The sequence below is a fragment of the Brettanomyces bruxellensis genome, chromosome 9 (genome assembly GCF_011074885.1).
Source record: "Brettanomyces bruxellensis chromosome 9, complete sequence".
NCBI classification, from domain to species: domain Eukaryota; kingdom Fungi; phylum Ascomycota; class Pichiomycetes; order Pichiales; family Pichiaceae; genus Brettanomyces; species Brettanomyces bruxellensis.
The window spans coordinates 2,081,888-2,098,669 of NC_054690.1; the positions used below are offsets into that span (position 1 = coordinate 2,081,888).

At 46.9% G+C, this 16,782-nt stretch overlaps 5 protein-coding genes across 5 annotated transcripts; 2 read left to right on the forward strand and 3 right to left on the reverse strand.

The window, feature by feature from the left end:
* Positions 1-299: 299 nt before the first annotated feature.
* On the forward strand, positions 300-1,292 carry BRETT_002732 (uncharacterized protein; the record flags this gene model as incomplete). The annotated part of the gene is made up of 1 exon (XM_041281253.1): positions 300-1,292. One exon carries the CDS (start codon positions 300-302, stop codon positions 1,290-1,292), a length of 993 nt encoding a protein of 330 aa, XP_041139044.1.
* Positions 1,293-3,247: 1,955 nt separating this feature from the next.
* On the reverse strand, positions 3,248-6,577 carry BRETT_002733 (uncharacterized protein; the record flags this gene model as incomplete). The annotated part of the gene is made up of 1 exon (XM_041281254.1): positions 3,248-6,577. One exon carries the CDS (start codon positions 6,575-6,577, stop codon positions 3,248-3,250), a length of 3,330 nt encoding a protein of 1,109 aa, XP_041139045.1.
* Positions 6,578-7,377: 800 nt separating this feature from the next.
* Positions 7,378-9,564, reverse strand: BRETT_002734 (uncharacterized protein; the record flags this gene model as incomplete). Its single annotated transcript, XM_041281255.1, has 1 exon — positions 7,378-9,564. The coding sequence occupies one exon, from the start codon at positions 9,562-9,564 to the stop codon at positions 7,378-7,380; it is 2,187 nt and encodes a 728-aa protein (XP_041139046.1).
* A 357-nt stretch (positions 9,565-9,921) lies between these two features.
* Positions 9,922-11,553, reverse strand: BRETT_002735 (uncharacterized protein; the record flags this gene model as incomplete). Its single annotated transcript, XM_041281256.1, has 1 exon — positions 9,922-11,553. The coding sequence occupies one exon, from the start codon at positions 11,551-11,553 to the stop codon at positions 9,922-9,924; it is 1,632 nt and encodes a 543-aa protein (XP_041139047.1).
* A 372-nt stretch (positions 11,554-11,925) lies between these two features.
* Positions 11,926-15,378, forward strand: BRETT_002736 (uncharacterized protein; the record flags this gene model as incomplete). Its single annotated transcript, XM_041281257.1, has 1 exon — positions 11,926-15,378. One exon carries the CDS (start codon positions 11,926-11,928, stop codon positions 15,376-15,378), a length of 3,453 nt encoding a protein of 1,150 aa, XP_041139048.1.
* Between the last annotated feature and the right edge of the window lie 1,404 nt (positions 15,379-16,782).

Below are 16,782 nucleotides of genomic sequence, written 5' to 3' on the forward strand. Positions count from 1 at the left end.
TTATTTTTTTCCTATTTCATTTTATTTTATTTTCCAGCTGCAGGCCTGCCTTCAACTCACTTGAGCTATCTTCTCCCACCCTTACCAGATATTCTCCAAGAACATAGCATTTCCCACCGGCATACTTCCACTTGAAGTTGGCACATGCACACTTTGCGTCTCTAGTTGGCATCAGGGCAATTTTTGCATTACAGTTGGCGTCTCCACGTTTTTACAACCGATCCGATAAGAAACGGATTCCAGCAGCAAGCAAGGGGTAAAAGCAGAGAAAAGCACACACAGAATTGCGTAAATCAAGCATGTCGTTCGACCCGGATGCACAGCCGTACTTCGACAAGCAGAAGGACCGCCGTGTGTGTTTCATAACGGGGGGAAACTCAGGTTTGGGATTCTACACAGTATTGCACCTGTATCTACATGGATACATAGTGTACATAGCAGGGAGGAACAGGCAACGGGTGGAGGTGGCAATGAAGAAGCTCCGGAGCGAGGCGCTCATCCGGCGAGCGAATCAGAACGCACACGAGTTGGAAAACAGGCATCTAGGAGAGTTGAAGTTTGTCGAGTTGGATCTCTGCAAGCTCAAATCGGTGGAGCACGGGGTGGTGCAGTTCAAGAGGCAGGAAAAGCGGCTAGACCTGCTGATTCTGAACGCCGGGATCATGGCTGTGCCGTACGGGAAGACGAAGGATGGCTTTGAGGTGCAGTTGCAGACAAATTACATTTCACATTTCCTCATAGCCGACCGACTAGTCGAATTAATGCAGGATCCAGACGTGGTGAAGGACCCACGCATCATCTATCTTTCGTCCGTGGGCCATTGGTTCACGCCGTTCCCATTTAAGCTCTCGTGGCAGTACAATTACTGGCCAAATATCGTTTTTACGTGGTTTCGGTACGGGATGGCGAAAACTGCCGGCATCCAGATGATCCGGTCGCTTTGCAAGCGGCACTCGAACATCCTGTGCGTGGCGGTGCACCCCGGATTTGTGATGAACACGAATCTTTTCAGCCACTTCACCCGGCTCCCGATAATCGGATTATTCTTCTGGGTCATGTTTCAGATCTTCGGGTGGCTTTTTGGTGTTTCCAACGAGGAAGGCTCGTATTCAACACTTCGATGCGGGCTTGGTGCTGATCTCACTGCTGCAAAGGATAACGGAAAGTACTTTGCGACGTTTGGAGTGCAGGAAAAGCCAAGTTGGACTGCACGCAACATTGATTATGCCTGTGAAAGCTGGGCGTGGACCGTCCAGGAGTTGAGGAAGAGGGGGCACGAGATTGGGAACTGATCTGCCTGATCTGCCTGATTTGTGTTATTGGATTTGCGCGTTTTTGCTATTGAAATTGGTGTGCTATTAAGTTACACACTCTTGCTTGCTCTTTCTATTGCTATGCTATTACTATGCTTTTGCTATTCTATTCAGTGCGCGAAATGTAGCTGCAAAGTCGTAATTTGAACCTGCCATGATTTCGATTGCTCATGTATTAAAGTTGCAACGTAGGGATGTGATGCTAAGTTAAATGATCTTATCGTAAGTATAAATATCAATACTGAGCAATAACATGCTGTGAAGTGTAGATGAGCACAGTCACTGATGATACATAAAATATAAACAATTAGTCCTGGTTGCTACCAATCATAATTACCAATACCTGCTACAAGTCTAACTCTGGACAATCTGCCAAGAAGTAGTGCTGTACATGATCTCTGAGATATTGATTTGGGTGCACTTTCGTAGCCTTGAACATATTTGGTACCATAATCTTAGATGCACACAATTGCAATCATGAATTGACCGTTGAAATTGGTACACCTATATGTTCATGTATCTGTAAATGTGACAGTACAGTGTAAACAGTTCCACTAACTCATATATTGATAATCATGGATATTAATTGTCTGTTGATCTACAAGGTTCAAATTCAAATAATCGGACCTGAATGCATAGTTAGCATTGGTGCGCAATCATGGATACGCTGTCAAATATTTAAAACGATGGATGAATTAGATCCAGCAATAGATGAGGTGATAGATATACAGAGTTATTATTGCCATTGAGTATAATACATCGAGTTAGACAGAAGTTGCTGTAGTATGTGAACTTATATGGGGTACAGACAAATTGAAGACCAAGGAATAGTCGAATAACCAAAAGATACATGTGGTAGTATGGTGAGCAGGGAATTCAAATAGTCTTTCATGAAGTAGTTAAATGATACATTGACCTTGAATGATAGAGTCAGTTGTATACCAATCAAGAAACTACTCATTAAAGTCATCCTCATACACATACTCTGGAATAATCCTGAATGATAGAGTCAGTCATATATATTTTCATGATCTAGATTATACCTTAAAGTCATGCATCCACCCTTCTCATGAATATGCTTCAAAACAATCTTGGATGCATATAGTAAAGTCTATCCTTCCAAAGTACATCAACCAGCTGAGCTAGCAATAACGAAATCCTCTCTAATAAGGTGACTCTTTACCATTATGGATATGCAGTGTAGATATTACTCCTTAAAGTCATGAGTATACATAGTATACATAGTATACATAGAGTGTGCATGGAGTATACATAAAGTAATGCACAACCAAGTATATTAAATGAATCAAAACACCTTAAGTGATAGATGTAGCGGAGATAGATAGAGTACATGGATACAGTAAAAGGTATAGTAGACAGGCACAATAAACATATAGTGAAGAAGCGTTACATACTGCTTTATACATACTTAGTGGATATATATATACCGATTACCAGTTACATACTATATCTTTGATGAATAAGCAGTGTAGATATATTCCCCTAATGGTGATCAAGATTTCCATCAATATGCTCAGGAATAAACACCTTGGATGATAGAGTCACATCTAACCTTCATCTAGATAATACTCGATAGTCACACCTCTATAGATATTACTCCTTACTCACACCTATACTTCTAAATTCAGATATCACTCGTTAGTCACACCAAGACTTCGAACCTAAATGCTACTCCTTAGTCACACCTACATCTCTAAATCTAGACACTATTCTAGTACTGTAAATCTAAATATTACTTCACCTCTAAATCTAGATACTATCCTAGTCCTAAATCCAAATACCATACCAGTCCTCTAAGTCTAAATACCACTCCCTAATCATCTAAAGTTACTAAGTTACTAAGTTACTAAGTTACTAAGCCACTACACACACACAACAGATAAAACATAGATTAGTGCAAACAAAAAGCAGAATCAGGCGACATTCCTGATCTGGACGCCCGGGTTGCCCGGAGTAGCGTTCTGGATGGACTTGGCCCGTGGAAGGTCGACCTGGGCGCCGGAACTGACGTCGGTTCCGACGGAATCGCCGTTGTTGAAGAACACGGCGTGGATGGAGGCCACGGAGACCTGGGCAGGGGCCCGTTTTAGAACCGGCAAGGTGAGCTTGACGGCCCGGATCTCGTCGAAGGAGAGTTCACGGTTGAAGACCTCGTCAGGTGGAGAGACATCCAACTGCTTCTTGAGCACGCTGACGAAAGGCATGACCTTCTTCATGTCGCGACCATCGACGTGGCCGCGGACCTGCTTCATGTCGACGATGTGGCACTTGTCGAAAATCTGGCGGACGATCTCGACGTACTTGTCCTGCCAGTCGGGGAAAGTGCGGGCGATGAAGAGCGTGACGTCGACGGGACGATTGACGTCGACATCGACCTGCTTCCCCTTCTTCTTCTTCTTCAACGACTGGATTTCAGCCTCTCGAATCGACCGCTGAAGCCGCCGGACGTACTCGAGCTCCTCGGAGATGGATTTGGACACGGGGGCCGCGTGGGTTGGCCAGCGGGCCGTGTGGATGGACCCGGTGTGGCCGGCGATCTCCCGGTAGAGGTAGTCGGCGAAGTGTGGGGTGACGGGCGAGAGCATGAGGGCCAAAGTCTCGATGTACTTGGCGACCAGGTCGCGGTGCATGCCGCCGTACAAGGCAGAGACCTCGCGGTAGTAGTCTCGGGCGTAGTGGTAGTCGAAGAAGCCGCTCTTCAAGGCCAACTTGTAGTGCGTGGCCTTGTAGTGGGCGAAGGTCTCGTCGATCAACTGGTTCATCTCGTTGTCGAACGCCGTGTCGAAGAAGTTGTAGTCGCCGGTTCTCAAGCTGGCCTCGCTGCTCTTCATGGTCTCGCACCACTCCTTGAGGTTGTACAACCGCAAGATGGCCGCGTTTGCGTTGCTCTCGTCGAAGTTGGCGTCCTCAACGGAGTCCCCGGCATCTGCTAGGGCCACACGCGAGGCATCAGCACCGAACTTGGCCACCAACTGGGCCAAAGTCCGGAAGTTTCCGGTGGACTTGGACATCTTGGCATTGTTGAGCATCAAGTGGCCGTTGCAGCGGATACCCGTGGGCCAGAACTGCCGCCGGAATAGCGCTACGTTCGTGTAGATGTAGAAAGTCAAGTGGTTGGGGATCAAGTCCTTGCCGGAGATCGACTCGTCGAGCGGGTAGAAGTACTCGAACTCACGCCTCATCCGGTCCAACTTGGCCCTCGGGATGTCCGAAACAACCTCGTCCCGCCGGCAGAACACGTAGTCCCACACGTCGTCGGTCATCTGGTCGGCCGAGATGTCCAAGAGGCCCCTTTCGCGGCCATATATGTCGCGGTGCAACAGGTGGCAGATCGTGTAGTAGGCCTGGTACACGGTCGAGTCCGAGAGCGACTCCACGAGGTACTTCTGGTCCCAGGGGATCCGCGTGCCCAACCCGTACGTTCTGGAGAGTGCCCAGTTCTTCAACCAGTCGAACACTCCTTCAAACGCGTTCTTCGTGTCCGGAGCGTACGTGTTCATCTTCTGCAAGCAGGCCACAGCCTGCTGCTTCCAGTTCTTCTCGCCGTAGTCGAGGTACCACTGGTCCTCGAGCGAGACAATGCACGAGTCACCGGACCGCGACATCACGGCCTTCTCCGGCTCGTTGTACACGAACGCGAGGCCTGCGTCCACGAGGTCCTTCTTGACCTTGGGCTTGGCATCCTCGACCTTCATGCCCTGGTACTTGCCCTTCAAAAGCACCCCGTTGTAGTAGCCCTCCTTGTAGGCGAGTGTCTTGGCCTCGGCCAACTGCTGCGTGTCCTTGGGCGAGTGGATCTTCAACTTCTCCACGAGCGTCTTCGCACACATATCGCCGTACTTGTCGGTTCTGACGATGCTGATGGGGTCCTCGACGACCCAGTCCCGGTCGATTCCGTGGTACTCGGGCTTGTTGAGCAAGTCTCTCGTGGTCACAAAGTCGTCTGGCGAGTCCGATGGCACACAAGTCACCACCCCCGTGCCCTTGGACTCCAGGATCGTCTCCATGGGGAGCACCCGGAGCGTTTTGAGCGGTGTCAACGGTGCGTGGATCTTCGAGCCAACGAGCAGGTCGCCGTTCACCAAAAGAGCCTCCTTGTAGTCTCCCCGGCGAGGAGTGATCTCCTGGTAGCTCATGTTCTTGAACGAGCGCCGCGTGCAGATGAAGAACTCGCCGTGGCCCATGTCAAAGAGCCCGTAGTCGATCTTGCGGGACACAAAGCAGCAAGTCTGGCCGTACATGGTCTCTGGCCGGAGTGTGGCCGCCACCAAGTACACCTTCTTGCCCTCCGGGTCGAACCCGTGCTCCCGGAGGTAGCCGAGCGCCCGGGCCGTGAACCCGGTGACCTCGATCTTGATCCCCGTGTACTCCTGCGGGAGAACTCCCTCCCCGGACTGCCGGTCGTGGTCCATACACGGCTGGCCATCCTTCACAGAGTAGATCGTGTACCGCTTGCCGAACTTGATCTTGCCCAGCTCCTTCAACCGGTTCATCTGCCACTGCACAAACCGGTTGTAGTACGGGTTCACGTCCGTGGTCACCATCGACCGCCGCCAATCGACCCGGCCGCCCAGCATGGTCACGTGCTTCTTCACCAGCGGTGGGAAGTACTCCAACCAGTGCTTGGGGTCCGCAAACTGCTTGATCTCCTCCTTCGGCACGCCCAACTGCTCCATGATCTCAAACTGGAACTTCGCTCTTCCTGCCTTCTCCTTGACCTTCGACTTCTTCGCCGTGAACTTCGTCACGTCCTCGTGCTGCCCGGTCTCCTTTTTCATCTGTTCTTCCTTCTTTTTCCGCTCGTCCTCCTCCTTCAACGCCTTCTCCTCCTCCTCCTTCGACGGTGCCCGCTCAAAGTTCTCCCCGAACATCTCCATTTCCCGCTTCAACTTGTCTGCTGAGGCGAGGATCGGCATTCCTGTGCAGTGGAATCCCAAGGGGAACAATGCCCTTTTCCCGCACAACCGCTCGAATCCCGTCGCAAAGTCCGCCTTCGAGTACGTGAACGCGTGCCCTGCATGGAGGACTCCGTTCATGTACGGGTACGCCATGCTTGCGTACCATTTCGGGTAATCTTCATGCAGCTTTTCCACCGATGTTCCGTACGGTTCTTCCTGCTCGCTTGGTGCATCCACTTCAAACGGCTTTTCTTTTGCCCAAATCGCCTGGTACTTCTTCTCGATTTCCACCAACGTATCTCTACGCGATGTATTTTCTTCTGGTGCTTCTTTTGCCTCTGCCATTGTTGTCTGTGCTGGCCTCTGTGGCTTTTTGCACTTGCTCTAACCGTGACTCACACACCTGTTTTCGCTCTGCGAAAAACCTCCAAATTATACTCGCTGAAAAAGTTGGAAAAAAATTCCTCGAATCTGGAAATTTTTGTCCCTACTGAGTACTGTTAAATATTTTCACTGTAGTATTACGTGCTAAGTACTTTTTATTATCTCCACAATACACCTTCTACCTGCTCTCTTTTTGTTTTTACTTTCCTTTTATCTGCCTTTTCCTTCTTTTACCTGCCTTTCCCTTCTTTCACTCTCCTTGTTTTACTCCCCTAATTCACCCCTAATTCATATATCCCTCCTCCTAACCCTTTTGCCACTATTTCCGCGGCTCACTAAACGAATCTCATCTGACTCAAAAAAAAAAATTTCTCCGGACTGTTCATACGGAAAAACCCGTAACCTTCCACACAATGTCGTCGACGCGTCGATCGACGCACTTATAACGGAGCGTCCACTGCTGTCCATGAGTTGAGATTGGCCATAGCATGTACTGTATGTAATTACGTCACCACTGCATCTAGTAGCCGTTACTTGATAAACCTATATTAATTACATTATTCAAACCTATAGCTACTACTTCAATGAACATATAGCCATTACCGGACCATTTGAATCTATATACAAGCATTCGTCATTCAACATTCATTATTCTTCATTCATCACTCATCTATCAATATTGATTCATCACTCGTCACTTAACATTCAGCACTCAACATTCATCACTCAACATTCATTATTATTGATTCATTCATAACTCATCAGCTCTTAGGCAAAAACTCAAAATCGTGCCTGATAGCAGGCAACCCCTCGTTTTCAAGCCTGTAGTTTTCCAACTGCTTCCGGAAGTGGTACTGCCAGTGTTTGAGCTTTCGCTGCTTCTTTTCCAACCGAATCTCCGCATTCTTGCGTGTTCTTCTCTTTATCTTCAATCGCGCATTCATCTTTGATACCGTGTGCTTCTCCACATTCCTCATCTGGTAGTTAGACCTTGTCAAACCTGTCGGGAACTTTCCCTGAGTTCTCCACTCCACAAGTTGGCGAATTAACACACGGCCAAGCGAGTTTTCGTATCCCTCGTACTGCTTGCGCAACTTGCCAAGCATTATTTCGCCAGTTTTCTTGTCGTAGCTCAACTTGTAGACTGAATTTTCATAAACGACATTCCCCCAGATCCATTCCAGCAATATTTTGAACCTGTACTGCGCATTTTCCATTGCTTCCACCTCACCATGCGACCCCCAACTCTGCAGATACTCCTCCAAGAACTGTGTGGTGTACTTGTGCACAGCTAAAAGCTTATAACGCTGGTTTCTCACGCCAATAATAAGCTGTGGAATGTGTCTGAGTTTGAGCCTGAATGTGCTTTCAAATAGCTTTTTCAGGAAGCCCGGACTGTTAATCCGCAAAAAATCAAGCATCTGTTTCTTGTCAATCTGCTTTTCATCCATCTGTTTCTTATCAATCTGCTTTCCGTCCATCTGCTTCTCATCCACCTGCTTATTCTTATATCGCGGCACTTTGCAAAGCATCGTTTCTACGTATGTCGAATGAACATCCTCTAGACCCTGCTTATCATCACCAGAGGCAACATAATCCGTGTCGCACACATCCACCGGGTAGTCTACCAACGCCTTGAGATGCGATCCAGCAAAGGATACACCTGTCAAACTTTGAAATATGTGATAACCCTTCCTTGGACGGACATGCTCAGGCAAGTGTTTCCTGTCGGTCAAGCATTGGCGAAATTTCGATGCCGTATAGACGATTCTTAGCGGCACATCGCCATTGAAGCTGTTGCAGGCAAAGATCTGCCCTTCAAACTTGACCAAATCAACACATACTACTGATTGTCCAAGCAGTAAATCCTCAAAGAGCGACATCTGACCCACAATATTGTACTCGCTTAGCTTTCTTTTGGCCTCAAACTTTTCGCTGTGCATCATCGTGCAAAGAGCCGGCATGCTGGGAGGCATCCCATCATTAAAATTCAACTTTTTGAAGCTTTTCATGCCGGTATATAGATCGTAGATCGGTTTCTTGCTCTTCGCATCGTAAAACGTGCTTGGAATCAGAAATTGCTTCAATCTGCTTCTGTCAAACCCCATCACTACTCGCGTGATCATCGAATAGTATCCAATCTCCTTCCAGCTGCAATTGCTGAACTCATTGCCATCAATAGACTTCATGTTCTGCATTCTGAGCCGGAAACAGCTACTCATATCCTTTTTCATCATGGAATTCACCGATTTCTCCCTTTCTTTCTTGGCAAGCATCCAATTAGACAGGTTCTCCTGATCTTCCTGCATATTCTCCTCTCGCTTAATCCTGTATTTATCCTTGAATCTCTTAATCTTCTTGTGCAAACGGCGTTCACCAAAAATAATGCCACTTCCCAACATAGTTTTTCCCTTCTGTGAATTTTGACCTCGCTTCTCGCTGTAATCTGCACTCCGAAAGCCTTTGAAATTGGACTTTTCTTTCCTTCTATAAATATTTCTATCCCGATCTGCATGATTACATCTTTCATCTCTGTTATTCAGTATTTTATCACTGTTCTTCACTATTTCATCTCTGTTATTCAGTATTTCATCTTTTCTATTCAGTCTTTCATCTCTGTTCTTCACAATTTCATCACTTTTATTCAATCTTTCATCTTTCATCTTTATTCTTTCATCCCTAGCATATCGTATTTCATCTTTAATACTTTCATTCTTGCCTCCTACCCCATCATATCCGCGGTTCAAATCTGACTTCCTCCCATCCAGCAGTCTGTATTTGCTATCACCACGAGTTTTCCCCTTTGTCTTGGACGTGATGCTCAAAACTCGACTCTTAAAGTTGGAGACCCCTATATTTGACGATCTCTTAAATGAAGAAAACGATGCTTTCAGGTTTAGCCGTTTCGAACAGTCACTCTTCACAGCCTGATTAATCAAAACAAGCATTTCACTGTTCACGAGAAGATTTCCTATCTTACTGCTTTCTATAGTGACGCTTCTGGTGGAATCGATAGAAAACCAAAAAGTATTCCGAATAAAGCTTATCGGGAGGCTGGAAATTTTTCAGTTGGCGCGGCAAATATTCTTGATAATTTTGATATGATTACCTATTTCTATTTTGCTTCTTGCATCTATTCATTTCTTACTACACTTCTCATATTCATTTTTATTCCAGACATATACACTAATACCTCCCAAATTCATTTCCAGTCCACTTCTTTACATTTTCCGCATCCTTGTACTTCTCTCCATACAAAATTAAACTTTTTATCTATTTCATTATTAGCAAAGTATATACTAACTCTATAGTATAGCCCGAGACATCTTCATCTTCCTTCTGCTCCGTTTCACCGCCTCTCTTCTCCTTCTCCTAAACAACCTATTCAACTGGCCCCTATTATCCCAAAACCATTTATTGTACCCATAATCTTTATCTACATTGATAAGCTTCAACTTACTCAATTGGGACTGGGCAGAAAGGAAAGGTGAATCTGAATGTGTGAAGAATAACCCGACATCTTTTCTGCGCTCGGGCAATATTGTAGTTTCTTCTTCAATCTTTTTAATATCTGGCACCTCGTTCTCAACTTGTGATTTGCTATCTTCCACCTCTCCATTAAAAGAGAATTTGAAGCCGCCTGATTCTGATTCTGGATTAAGCAATGATCTGAGCTTTTCTGTATCGTTCTTGTCTTCAATGACGGTGAGTTCATTATTATGATTCTGATTCTTATTCTTCTTCTCATTCTTCTCATTCTTATCATTCTTATCATTTTTATCATTCTTATTCTTCTCATTCTTATTCTTCTCATTCTTCTCATTCTTCTCATTCTTCTCATTCTTCTCATTCTTATTCTTCTTCTCATTCTTATTCTTCTTCTCATTCTTATCATTCTCAGTCTCCTCCTCATCATCATCTTCTTCACCTCCATCTTCTACCTCTTTCCTCAAATACTCAGGATGCTGCTTTTGATATTCATCAACTAACGACTTGTGCTCCTTATCAGTACACTTCGGCCGACTCACACCATACGAATCATGCTCTTCTGCCTCCTCCTCACTCGGTATATCAACCCCATTCAGCTCGTAGTCGCTTCCGTCGATCGACGCGTCGTCGACCTCATCGACCTCGACCGGCTTTTCGAAATCATAATTACCCATAAGCGACTCCAACAAGTTCAAATCACGGCTCTTCTCCTGCTGGATCTCTTCATCCATGTCCCCATCGCTGTTTTTCACGTTTTCGTCCTCGTGTTCAACGGTCTCCGCAAGGTTTTCCTCAAATGATGCCGAATCCTGCATGACGTGCTGCCTGGTGTGTCTTTCTATGATATGACCGTTTCCATCACGCCATTTTCCACTGCTAAACTCCCAGCTCAGATCCCGGGCGGTCCGCCCTTTGTCGTAACCCCAGAGTTTAGTCTTTTTGAGGTTCGACATACGCAGTTTGCCGTTCACATACACTCTCATTGTAGATTTTCGAGGATCCACTTTCCTAGCCGTTTTTCTCATTCTTCCTTTCACCACATACACTTTTTCGAACGGGTTATCATTCACATGCTTTATTCTCTCCTTTCTCTTCCAAGCTAACGTAGCGTTCTTTTTCCTCTCGTTCGTTTTACCGTCTGGTCGCTTTATAGATTTTAACCACTCTTGTTGGAAAGTTGGCTTTGCAACCGACACAGAAATCTTTGCCTGCTTGAACCGGACACCGTTAAAGGACGATCTTATCTTCTGGAGCTGCTTTTTTGTCAACCGCATCGTCAAATACGCAAAGCAGTACCCGGAAATGCTCTTATTATGAATCTCAAACGGTTTCACCACTTTTCCGAATCGGGAAAACCTATCCTCAAGATCGGCGATATCCTTGACCAACTCGGGGGACAAATTTCCCACGTGCAACCGCACGGTATGCTGCCTTTCGATTGCTGCCATGATCAGACCTTGAATACAGATATGGTGGTTGATATCTGGGCAGTATAGAGAGGCCTTGTGAAATTCGACGGATGCATATGGTGGAAAATTTTATGGCATGAGCGAGGCGGTGAAAAGAAGCACAAGAAATATTACCAAAAAAAAAAAAAATAAAATAACACCAAAAAAACAGTGATAAAAAAAGCGGCTAAAAAAGAGAAACTGAGAAGAAGAAAACCGAGGTGAAAAAAATGTTTACTCAAAAGATACACAGCAACGGAGACTTCTTACTCGCAGCACATTTAGCAGACACCACAACAAAACTTGCTTACGGCACACGTACAAGTTTGGCAATTGTTGTTCTGTGCATAGGGCACGACGTGGAAACAAGCAATGTCGCTTTCAGCCAGATACTACATCAGCAGTATTCACGATGCTGCATTAAAAGAAAAGTACACAGCACCAAACAATTTGACAATTCCCCTCAAGGAAGAGGGCGAGGAGGTGGTGATAGACGCAAGCACAGACCTTCCAGAAGATTCCAGCGAGCTCTGCACGTTGCTCACGAACGAGGAGTGCAAGCCCGAGTACTGGCTTCTGGTGGCGAAGGCTTATGCGAATAAGGAAAAATACGATGAGGCACTAAATGTGGTCAAGCAGGCCTCGCAAACGTCCCTTTTCGGCGCGTCGACCGCCCTGGACAACTTCATCGGCTGGCTGCAGCTCGGCCGATACTCGAAAGAGGCAGAAAGTGGCGATTCGGCGGCCTCTGGACATCTTTCGGAAGCAATTTCGAAATCTGAAGCTTGTCTCTCTTCAGTGGCTAATGACGAGCCAGCAACGCTTTTGAAGGCGGTGGGCACGATGGCATCCAAACACCAGAAGGGCCGGCGGTCGAATCTGGACAAGGAGTCGCGGCTGTTGGACACGTTGCTCCGGAAACACCCGGACAACTGTTATGCATTACTCGGCAAGGCTAAGATCTTCTTCTACCGGGAGAGCTATGCCGGGGCGCTCAAACTCTTCCAGAAGGTTCTCATGTTCAACCCGCTCTTGCTGCCGGACCCCCGGATCGGCATTGGGCTGTGCTACTGGTTTCTTGACCGCAAGGACTTGGCATCTAGAGCTTGGCGCAATAGTGTGCTTGTTCACCGCCACAATAACACGGAGGGCAAGCTTCTCACAACTGTGGCGAAGTTCGACGAGTGCTTCACGTCGGCGAAGTCGGATGAGCAGTTTTGTGCGATGTACAAGGAAGCGGTTGAGTTTGCAGAGGCGACATACCGAGAGGGTCGGCAGGTGCCTGCAGTGCAGGTTGTGCTTGCAGCATTGTACTTCCTAAAGGGGGAATACATGACGTGCAGCCGCGTGTGCGATGGCGTGATTGCGCGTCCGGGCCACGTTGCGTCGTTTGTGCGCAGCGATGCGCTCTTCTGGAAGGCCAGGTGCTGCTTCGTTCAGGCGCAGGGCACAGCGCAGGACACAGCGCAGGACACCGCGCAGGACACCGCGCAGGGACACGACCAAATTAGGAAGGCGCAGCGGCTCTTTTCGGAGGCCGTCAAGCTCAACGAGGCAAACACGTTGGCCCGAATGGGACTTGGGCAGTGCCTCACGGTCCGCAAGCAGTACAGCGACGCAATCCGCTGCTTTGAGAAGGTACAGAAGCAGCAGCCGTTGAACATGCACGTCAACTATGCGCTTGGCGCACTCTACGCGAGAAGCCGCAGGTTCAGGAAGCAGGCGGTGGACCATTTGACCAAATATGTGAATTTGTGCTCCGACCGCCGCGAGCCTATAAGCGTGAATGCTTTGTTTACGTTATCGCGCCTGTACGAGTCCACGGACATGTCTAAATCGTTGTCGTATTTACAGATGGCCAAAAGGCAAGAGTTGGAATTGGGCAAGTCAGAAAGCCAAGTTTCGTATGCTTTATTGAACAACATTGGAGTGCTTGAGTTTTTGAGTGGTCTGGATAGCAGCCGGGAGTTCGAATTGGCTACGGAGGCACTTAGCGGAGAGGGTGGAAAGGAGGGTGGAGATGTGAAAGATGTGAAGGATGTGAAAGATGAAGAGAATGGAGATAAGCAAACCCCTGTGGATTCATCTAATGCTTCTCCTTCCACATCGCACATCCTTACCCTCAAAGCACTTGCCGCAAATGAAAGCACTCCCTCCATCCAGAAGGCATCTGCTATCACGCTTCAGTACAATATGGCCCGGAGCAAAGAGAGCACGGGGAAAAAACAGGACATCGAAGATTCCATGCAGATTTACGAGCAGATCCTGCAGGAGTGCCCTCATTACTCGAGTGCCCGCATCAGGTGGCTTCTCTTGGCATGCGTCTCGCAGGATAGACACATAGTGCAGGAATTGGAGCGGTTGCTGCACGAGGAACCAGACAATTTGGAGGTGCGTGCATTTTATGGATGGTATCTCAAGAACTATGGCAAGAAACACGAGATTTCCAGCAATAAGGGTCTTGCCAAGGAGTCTGAAATCCACAAAGAGACGTTGGTTAAGTTGACATCGCATGATCAGTATGCGTTAATTTCTTTAGCGAACGTGTACTGCACTTTGGCGCGGGAAATGAAGGATGCAAAGAAAAAAAGCGTCTACTATGTGCGGTCTGCGCAGTTGTACCAGAAGGTGTTGATGTTGGATCCGAAAAACGTGTATGCGGCGCAGGGCATCGCCATCATCCTTGCGCAGCGCCGCCAGCCCGCCTATGCGCTTGAGATTTTCCGCAAGGCGCGCGACAGCCTCAGCAACAAAAACGTTTATGTGAATTTGGGCCATTGTCTTTTGGAGTCTCGGCAGTACGGCAAGGCGATCGAGAACTACCGCTTGGCGCTGGACAAGTTCACTGACGGACGCGATGCGCACCTCAACAGCCTGTTGGCGCGCGCATGGCTTGCGCGCGGAGCGCACGAGCACAACCTGGACAGCATGGCGCAGGCGCTCGCCTTCTCGGAGGCCGCGCTTAGCGCACGCGACACTCCGGCGCACCGCTACAACGTGGCGTTCGTGCAGTATCAGCGCGGTGACTTGGTGCGCAAGGCGCCGGCTGCGCGCAGGACCGTGCGCGACTTGCAGGACTGTCTTGCCGGGGTGCGCGAGGCCACGGGCACTTTGGAGCGCCTCGCGCAGGGTGACGGCGGCCGGCCGCCATACCCGGTTGACGACTTGAGTGCGCGCGCGCAGATGGGCAAGGCGCTTGCAGCGCAGCTCGAGAAAGAGGTGGGCGCGCAGCGCAAGTACGAGGCGGAGCAGTCGTCAAAGATTGCAGAGGCAAAGAAGAGGCGTGAGGAGGAGCAGAGAAAGGTGCACGAGGAAAAAATGAGGCGCGAGGAAGAGAGGCAGCGTGTGGAGCGCAAGATGGCGGAGCAGCGCAGGGAGCTCGACAGGCAGCAGCAGGAGTGGAACAAAAAACGGCTGGAGGAAGCGCAGCAGAAAAAGAGCGGCATCGAGGCATCGTCGGAGTCCGGCAAGGCTGCGCGGGGTAGCCGGAAGCGCAGGGGCGGAAAAGAAGAAAAGGATGACTTTGTTGTTTCCGACTCGGACTCGAATGCCGACGCCGGCGAGGAGTATGATAGTGGGGAGGAAGAAAAAGAGGAGGAGGAATTGTTTGGCGAGCCAAGTCCGAAAAAAAGAAGACTCGTTAAGGAGGGCAAGGCATTTACCGGGGAAGTGGAGAAAAACGAGGGAGAGAAAAGTGAAGGGGAGAAAGGTGATAGAGAAAAAAATGATAAAGACAAAAATGAGGCAGATGATGCAGATGATGCAGCAAAAAAAACATCAAGAAAAAGAGCCAATAGGATTGTCGACAACGAGGATGAGGAGTGACTCAATCCGTGTATTTTGTACTTGTATATGCTAAAAGAAGACTACAAATGTCTGAAGAAGGTAGAAATGGGTTGATCGAGTGATTGAGTATATTGTAGACGGAGGTAGATAGAGGTAAATATATGTAATAGATGCTGAAAGGGTAATTAGATGCAATTAGATGCAATTAGATGTAATTAGATGCAATTAGATGCAATTAGATGCCGATTGATGCTGAAATGCAGAAAAATCCACATGTGCTTAAATACAAATAATATATATAATGATACCCATCCTGATCACCCCTAAAATCTTATCCCCATAATTTCTCATTTCTCATTGCCTTAATTCCTAAATATGCTAACCCATCCCTCCTTATATCCAGCATACTTCTTTAAACGGTCAATTCACAGCGATTACGTAAGCAATGATAATGTTCATTTCCCATCACTGGGGAAGCAATACCAAAGATACACAAACGAAGTCTAAACCATCCTATGTGCAAGGAAAGTCATTGCTAATGTGTATAAAATTATTGGTGGTAAAGGTTTCCTACCCTTCAGATGTTGTGTCCTCTGGATTTTGGTGATAATCTCTTTACAGAAACAGACCATATCAATGTTGTTGATGCTGATACATGTTTAAGTAAAACATGTCTGACAGAAAACCTGTTGAAGTTAGTGTTACCAGATTTGTGTAGTATTTTGATATTTAACGTATTATATAACTTGTACATAAGATTTAGTATAGACACAAGAGGATATATCATCTTTGTGTAGTTGTCATTCTTCTTCTTATACGACAACATAGACAATAGATCTTGTTCTTCTTAGAACCTCATTGTTCTATCCTTCTGTTATTTTGACAAAACCCCAATATAGCTTGGTTGTTACACTACTCCTGGTTTGAACATAAATCAGTGTCGCTTACAGAAATAATATAATTTGAATATTCTTTTCCTTAATAAAAACTTATTAAACCTTGGGTATATATGTATTCGTGAAAAAATTATGGCTGTTAGCTAGTCCCCATTTTTTATTTTAGAATTTCTTCTGAAAGCTTTGCTTGGCACCACATTCTACTACCTTAATGAAAGCTTTATAACAATTTCTGCTTGCAGTTCAACTTATTTTGTTTAGATCCACGCATAATCCTTCATTCTCTTTCCTTTCGTTATATACGCTTTCTCAGTATTAGCTCTTGTACCCCCCTTAAGATATTCAGCGTTTTGTTTCACGATTACCTTTCTCTCACTTTCATTATATCATATAGTATTCCACATTTTGTTTTCAGTCCAATCATTCAAATCATTACCTTCTATATTCTGTGGTGCTATGCAGGGGATTATGCAAATTTGTAATTGTAGTTAAAGAAAATTGTGCACCCCATACCTTTTTTGTGGCACCCCATATCTTTTTGTGACAC